This window comes from Gossypium hirsutum, chromosome A13, assembly GCF_007990345.1.
Source record: "Gossypium hirsutum isolate 1008001.06 chromosome A13, Gossypium_hirsutum_v2.1, whole genome shotgun sequence".
Taxonomy (NCBI): Eukaryota; Viridiplantae; Streptophyta; class Magnoliopsida; order Malvales; family Malvaceae; genus Gossypium; species Gossypium hirsutum.
Genome location: NC_053436.1, coordinates 13,347,279 through 13,354,656, shown reverse-complemented (window position 1 = coordinate 13,354,656; position 7,378 = coordinate 13,347,279). Strand labels below are relative to the sequence as shown.

Here is a 7,378-nt window from a genome sequence, read left to right as displayed (position 1 = left end):
TTTGTGATACTTTCACCCTCCGGGTATGTTTTCATTATTAAAGTCTGCAAACTTACTTGACCATATGATTTTGAAGCAGACAAGTGAAACTTAAAAACTATAATAATCAGAGTCAAAAGTGCTGGGTCGTAGTATTTTACAGAAAACCCAAAAATCAACAATTTTAAAGCACCATATTGACAAATCTGCTTTGCTTGTTTCGAGTAATTTTGAAATATAAGTCAGCCTTGCCATAACGACAGGTCACTTAAAGAATAGAATGTATAATATCCAAATCACTCAGCATTTTTGTAATTAATAAACTTCTTTTTTGGTTAATTTATATGTAGATATTTATTTTTGTAATATAAAATGAATAACTAGAAAAATGAAGTTGAATTTTATACGCATGATGACAACTTCTTATGTTGTTCACAACTTAAATTAAAATCAAACCAAACAGAATGTATTTAGGTTCTTCCAGTTTTGTTGCACAGCCCCATTTTTACATGATGAAGTTTGGTCTTAGAATTATTTGTTTCATCATTACCTAAACAATTATCAGCTTTATATTTCTATAACACAGCTCTCAAAAATAACTACACCTCCTGAGATTTCAAAAAATTCGACACCAATTAAGATAATAACAAAAATATGGTGGCCGCCCAAAACAACAACAACAATAATAATAATAATAATAATCTAGCACAAAAATAATTAATCGCCATAAGCAACCAGGTGGAAAGGCCTTTCAATTAATCGTCATCATTGAAAGTAGTCTTCTTTCCTGCATTACAAATAAACTTAATTAAAAGAAAAAAAAATAGAGAAAGCATGAGATGATGCTAATCTATCTTCAAGCAAAACAAGCTGCGATATTAAGTAATGCAATAAAAATAAGTGGTAATAATAAAGTTACCTGTACCAGCAGCAGCAAGATTTGGTTTGTTAGGTGTTCCACGTCCTCCACCAAATCGACCACCCCCATGTCTACCACCACGACCCCCGCGGCCTCTTCCCCCGCTCCATCCACCACTCCTGCCACCTCCGTCCCTTCCCCCGCTCCTGCCACCACCTCTTCCACCGCCAGGACCATCACGGAATTCACCTCTCGGCTTTGCCTCATCCACGGTCAAGGAATAGTTATTAAGTTCAGATCCATTAAGTTCTAAAGCTTTGTTGAAACTATCACCATCGTTGAAATCCAAATAAGCATAGCTGCAATCCATTGTTATAATAATCAGATATTTCGTACAACTAAAAGAGCTAAAAGCTGCAGCAGAGGCTTCAGCTTCTTATCTACAATCTCACACACACATATATATATCACTGAAGAGGAATTTTTAGATACAAACCCTCTCAGATAACCAGTTTCCCGGTCCACAGGTATCGCGACCCGAGAAATCTCGCCACAAGAACCAAAGTGCTCCTCCAATGATTGCTTAGCCTGCAAATGTATGGGACACAGAAGATTCGAGTGGAGGATGATTAGGGAGCAATAAAAGCTGATATTAAAAACAAAACACCCTACCTCGTCCTGGCTAAGAGATTGATCAAATCCTCTGACATATATTGTTCGAGTCTGACCTCTTCCACCTTTCTGGAATGAATTGTTACCATTGCTGTGATAAAAAGGTGCCAGAAAAAGGTTGAATGAATTGATCCTATAAATGGCAATGTAAGATTAAGTTTTCAAAAGTAAAATACGGAGACAAGGGTTCAAGTAGTGAAAAATTACCCACTGCTTGGTGTATATGCACCCCTTTCACGAGCCAAATCAAGTCTAAGGGAACGATTCATCAAATATTCACCATTCAACTCTAAAGCCTGGAATGCAGGATGATGTTAGCTAATAGCTTTACAATTAATTACTTCATGATAGTTCTGTAATGTGTAAAAAGAATTTAACGAGGTTTGGTTACAATATTATACAACCATTAATAGAATATTTTCATCTGAATTACCATTTTACAAAAATCTAAATCTATTTGTTATTTAGTTTTCATTGATTAAAATTTTTTTACAGAAGGAATGCAAGGCTTATAGATTTCAATTCTAAATTTCAGCAGTTTTTCATGATTGAAATTCTAAGCTCATTAAACAAGACCTTATACTAATAGACTGACATGCTGCCTAGAATTATTCCACATATCACACTCAAAGCACATGCTTGACAAATCTATTTTTGTACACAGTTGACACAAAGACTGATCGATTAATTACAAAAAAATATATATTGAGGTTAGTTTATAGATCAGATGTCCATGTCCAAATCCAAAACTCAAGACAAAGATATTTACCTTCTGTGCAGCCTCTGCAGTAGCAAATTCAACATGTCCATACCCCTTAAAGTTCCCTTCAAAATCAGTGGATAAACGAATATCCACAACCTCACCAGCATCTTTAAAGAAATTCTTTCTGCAGAATAAAATTGATCAAAAGAAAGTAAAAAAAAATACAAATTAAAAGGGCTGGAGAACCTAAACCTACATATTAGCTTGTTCTACTTGGAAAGGTAAGTTTCCAACGAACAGTGTCTTTGATCCTGTAGATTGAACTTGAGGAGTTGTGGGAGTTTGGGGCTGCAAAAAGAACCTCATTAGATTCCCACCTTATTGACAAAATGACACAAAGAAGCAATTGAGTTAAGATTTGAAAGGAACTGGTGCTGAAATTGGCACTTACAGCTTTCTTCCCAGACTTCAAATCCTCCTGCTTGGTATTTTTCTGCGGTGTTGTAGCATCTACCATTTCTACATCAGTGTCCTGATTCCAATATACAAAATTTCATTAGAAAATCATCATATCAACCTTCAAAAAGTAAAAAGAAGAATACAGATTCCAAAGACCCAACCTTTCTCTTAGGAGTTTCTTCATCACTTTCCTCATCATCAGATGATGATTCTTCAGATTCCTCCTCTTCACTACTGCTTACTTTCTTAACAGCCTTGGCATCTTTTCCAGCATCTGAAACAACCTTAGACTGCAGCTTATAGAATTCGACAACTCAGTAAATCAATGCTAGGTAATAAAAGGAACATCTAAACACAGATGATCTAGAAAATTAGACCTTTTTGGCAGCTACAGGTTGTTCATCCTCACTCTCATCAGAGCTATCATCTTCACTATCATCACTCTCCTGCAATGAGAGAAGGAAGGTTGGTAAGAAAAATAATCATATTTTGGTCATAGTTCAAACAATGTTGAGAGGCTTAGAAATAATGTTTATATATTTAAATCCCGAAATCAATTAATCCGCTGGAAAAATTAGAGTTGCTGAGCAAATCTCAGAAAATCATCACTGGCAAGAAAAAACACATGACAAAAGAAAAAAGACCAACCCAAAAATTCAAGCAAAGCATAGACAAATTATCATCCCCTTATCAATACTTAGCAAATACCAAAACAGGCAGTCTGATTAATGCACAAGAGAAAACAAGCTCATTAAATTAAGACAAAAATTCATTAGAAAAAAAAAATAGTAACATATCCAAGCTGGTATACATAATATTAGGAGTTGCACAAATGTAGGAGAGCAACTACAAGCACAAAACTGTAAGAGAAGAAACCTGTTCAGATTTTCTCCCAGCAGTGGGGGCTGGCCTTTTTGAACCAACAGGAACATTGTTTGTAGGAGCCTGCAGCATGATATTAATGCAGACGCAAATTAGTACAAGTTCAATGTCTAACAAAAAACACCATAATAGGAAAAACCTCCTTGGAGAAATTGTTAATTCTTTGTACTCAGGATCTTGTTAGAAAGAAATTTTCCACCAGACTATAGACAACAGGATTACCAATTACCTCATCCTCGGAGGAATCAGTGTCTTCGGAACTTTCAGAAGAATCTTCTTTCTTTGCAGTTTTCCCAGTAACAGGTTTCTTACCACCCTTTGCTTCATCTTTCTGCTAAAATTTATTCATTAACAATAAGAACAGAAAGTAAGAACTATTAACCAATTTGATATACTAACAAATCACACCTCTTCTTCCTCAGAATCACTGTCATCAGAGGAGCTACTACTGGAATCCTCCATTTTCTTGGGTGTGGGAGCAGAAGCTTTCTTCACAACAGTGGCTTTCTTTACATCCTAGTCCAAGCAACAAAAGTAATAAAAAAATGCTGCCTGGAAACCAAAAAAACTGGAGAAGGAAACTTTAAGAATGATAAATCACACCTCTTCATCAGAATCCTCCTCAGAGCTGCTATCACTGGATGCAGTTTTACCCTTTGCAACTGCTGAAGGTACATTCTTCACAGCGGAAGCAGGTAAAGTAGCCTTCTGAGGAGGTTCCTGTACAAACAACAAAAAGGAATTCAATAATAATTAAAAAGGTTGGCACATTTATTGTGACATTGCAGACAATGCAACACTCACATCCTCTTCATCAGAAGAGATATCACTTTCTGAACTTTCACTAGTCCCTTTTTTTGGAACAGTGGTAGGTCCTTTCTTAGTGGCAGGTTTTGATTTTTCCTGTATATGCAAAAGGCAAATGCTTATATTAACAAACTATAATACAAGCTACCCAATTGAAATAAAAAAGCAAATACCATTCAACAATCCAGCACTTACTTCATTTTCATCTGAGCTGCTATCTTCATCTGAAGCATCAGAGCTGCTGGAGGACTCGCCTTTCTTAGCAGGTGCAGAGTCATTTTTAACAGCTGTCGCTACCTTTGTTTTTGCAACACGCTCCTAACCAAGATTTGACAACAAAGATAAAAAATTAAGACCTTATTTAGGAATTCTTGCGTTCTGAACTGCTTTCAGCTTTTACTGTCTTAGCAGTTGGAACAGAACCATTTTTAGCAACTACAGGTTTTTTATTCTGAGCAGGAGCTTCCTGGATTGATTTTTTTTTTTTAAATGAACACTGACAATCATACAAAAGAATAAGTTAATATAATATGAGCATAATACTTACTTCATCGGAGGATGAATCTTCCTCACTACTAGACTCTGAACTACTATCAGCCTTCACTGTCTTAGCAGCTGGTATAGAGCCACTTTTAGCAACTATGGGTTTTTTCTTCTGAGCAGGAACTTCCTGGAATAAAACAAACAATTGAACAATAACAATCATGCAAAAGAATATTCCCAACCATGATAATATTATAAGCATGAGTATAATACTCACTTCGTCAGAGGATGAACCTTCCTCACTACTAGACTCAGAACTACTATCAGCTTTCACAGCCTTAGCATCTGGAACAGATACAGTTTTAGTGGCTACAGAGTTTTTATTCTGTGCAGTAGCTTCCTGGGATAAGACAAAATATTGAACATCAACAATCATGCAAAAGAATACTCCCAACCATACTAAAAATATAAGCATACATATTACTCACTTCATCAGAGGATGAGTCTTCTTCACTACTAGACTCAGAACTATTACCAGCTTTAACAGTCTTAGCAGCCAGAATAGAGCCAGTTTTTGCAGCTACAGGTTTTTTATTCTGAGCAGGAGCTTCCTGAAAAAAAAAAATTGAACATTAACAATTATACAAAAGAATGTCCAATTATGCGAATGTTTTAACTAGCAAGAGCATAATACTCACTTCATCAGAGGATGAATCTTCCTCACTACTTGAAGAACTGCTATCAGCTTTCACTGTCTTGGCAGCTGGAACACAGCCCTTTTTAGCAACTACAGGATTTTTCTTCTGAGCAGGAGCTTCCTGGATAAAACAAAATATTGAACATCAAAAATCATAGAAAAGAATATTACCAACCATGCTATATTACAAGCATGAGCATGATACTCACTTCGTCAGAGGATGAATCTTCCTCACTGCTAGACTCAGAACTACTATCAGCTTTCACTGTCTTGGCAGCTGGAACAGGGCCATTTTTAGAAACTACAGGTTTTTTATTCTGAGGAGCTTCCTGGAATATTAAAAAAAATTTGAATATTAACGATTATACAAAGAATACGTCTTGACCATGCTAATATTATTATGCGCCTAGAAATCATTGATCAGGCAGTGTTACAGTTTTAACCCACCAAAGAGTGTGTCATATTATAAGCATGAGCAGAATACTCACTTCGTCAGAAGATGAATCTTCCTCGCTACTAGACTCGGAAGAATTCGAACTGCTAGCTTGCTTTGCTTTCTTTGCAGGTACAGAGCCATTCTTGGTAGTAGCTGCCTGTTTTTTCAGAGGCACCGGTTCCTGAACCACAAAATAAAGTGACATTAAACACGCAAAGCAGGTTCAGATATGCCTTCTTATGCTTCATTTTTATTACCCTAAAAACGCATTACTCATACAATTAAGAGAATTAAGAGCTAACCGTCAAACATAATGCAAGGAAACAACACAAAACAGAACATGATATGAAAAGTGAACAATCAGTATAAATCAACAACACTAACAAATGTAAAATCATATAAGTAAATGGGATTAGTTTGTATTAGGCATACATCCTCGGAGTCAGAAGAATCGTCTGAAGAACTACTGGTTTCGTCTTTCTTCTTCGTTTGGGTCTTTGCTTCAACCTTCTTCTTTACAACAGCCTGTGCGACCCCATCGTTTTTCTTCTGCTTTTTCACAGTCACTTGTTTCTCAAGAGTTTCTTGAGCTTCTCTCTTTCCTATATAATCATAATAAGAAAAAAAAACCATAAATAAGCAGCTATCGAACCATGCAAAATAATCTAAATGCTTATCACACATGCTAAAAAAAATAGAAAATATACATACCTTTTTTCCCGGACTTGGGAGAAGCTACAGCAGGTGCCGCTTCAACCTATTGGAGAGAGAAGAAAAACACAAAAAGTTAAACCAAAATCAAAATTAGTTTTTTTTTTTTAAACGACGAAACAAACTGGAGAAAACTATTGAAGAGTGAAAGATGAAGACTACTTTGGGGATCGATTTTTTGCTTGATTTTCCCATGGCTACTGGAAAGAGATCCTAAAATCGGAGATTTGATCGTTTTGTTTTTGATATTGTTAGAGAAAAATTAGCGGGATGTGAAAAAGTAGAAAAATATAATTTTTCGGGGTTTAGGGTTTTATTGAAGCAGCGAATTATATATCTTCGTTTAATTGTGCGCCGTGGAAGTGAAGGACTAATATAGCCCCACATAAGAACCGAATCGGCACTAGAGATGAGTTCGGTCTAATTTCGTCCCACGTAAAACTATCATGAAATTTTCAGGATTAGTAGTTGCATTTGTTTTTTTAATAAAAAAATTATTTATTTTTACTGTTAAAAATTAATATAATTAATAAAATAATTTAATAATAACATATAAAATGCCACATATATTTATGTAGATATATAAAAACTAATTTTTAACAGAAAAATAAATAAAATTTTTAACAGAATATGTAACGTCCCCCTACCCGAGACCGTCGCCGGAGTCAAGCAGGAGACATTACAAAACTT

At 35.5% G+C, this 7,378-nt stretch overlaps 1 protein-coding gene across 6 annotated transcripts; it reads right to left on the bottom strand.

The window, feature by feature from the left end:
* Positions 1-423: 423 nt before the first annotated feature.
* Positions 424-7,087, bottom strand: LOC107894037 (nucleolin 1). 6 transcript variants are annotated; one of them, XM_016819230.2, is made up of 25 exons: positions 6,851-7,087; positions 6,689-6,734; positions 6,410-6,579; positions 6,030-6,158; positions 5,751-5,870; positions 5,543-5,662; positions 5,333-5,455; positions 5,122-5,244; positions 4,909-5,031; positions 4,557-4,679; positions 4,359-4,457; positions 4,158-4,274; positions 3,963-4,070; positions 3,784-3,888; positions 3,549-3,617; positions 3,050-3,118; positions 2,834-2,962; positions 2,665-2,745; positions 2,470-2,561; positions 2,280-2,397; positions 1,718-1,806; positions 1,511-1,643; positions 1,335-1,426; positions 899-1,197; positions 424-766 (listed from the first exon to the last, which is right to left on the bottom strand). In XM_016819230.2, exons 1-25 carry the CDS (start codon positions 6,881-6,883, stop codon positions 735-737), a joined length of 2,742 nt encoding a protein of 913 aa, XP_016674719.2. In that variant the 5' UTR covers positions 6,884-7,087; the 3' UTR covers positions 424-734. The 6 variants fall into 6 exon arrangements, with proteins under 6 accessions (XP_016674719.2, XP_016674721.2, XP_016674720.2 ...); XM_016819232.2 differs by having other exon boundaries at positions 1,511-1,601; XM_016819231.2 differs by having other exon boundaries at positions 3,784-3,885.
* Positions 7,088-7,378: the final 291 nt, after the last annotated feature.

What these genes read in the sequence shown, in the direction of transcription:
- LOC107894037 (XM_016819230.2), bottom strand. Translation starts at nt 6,883, where the DNA reads ATGGGAAAATCAAGCAAAAAATCGATCCCCAAA. An exon ending in AAGATTCATCTTCTGACGAA is followed by an intron (nt 5,871 to 6,029) that starts GTGAGTATTCTG and finishes TTAATATTCCAG; the next exon opens with GAAGCTCCTCAGAATAAAAA. An exon ending in CTGCAGAGGCTGCACAGAAG is followed by an intron (nt 1,807 to 2,279) that starts GTAAATATCTTT and finishes CCTGCATTCCAG; the next exon opens with GCTTTAGAGTTGAATGGTGA.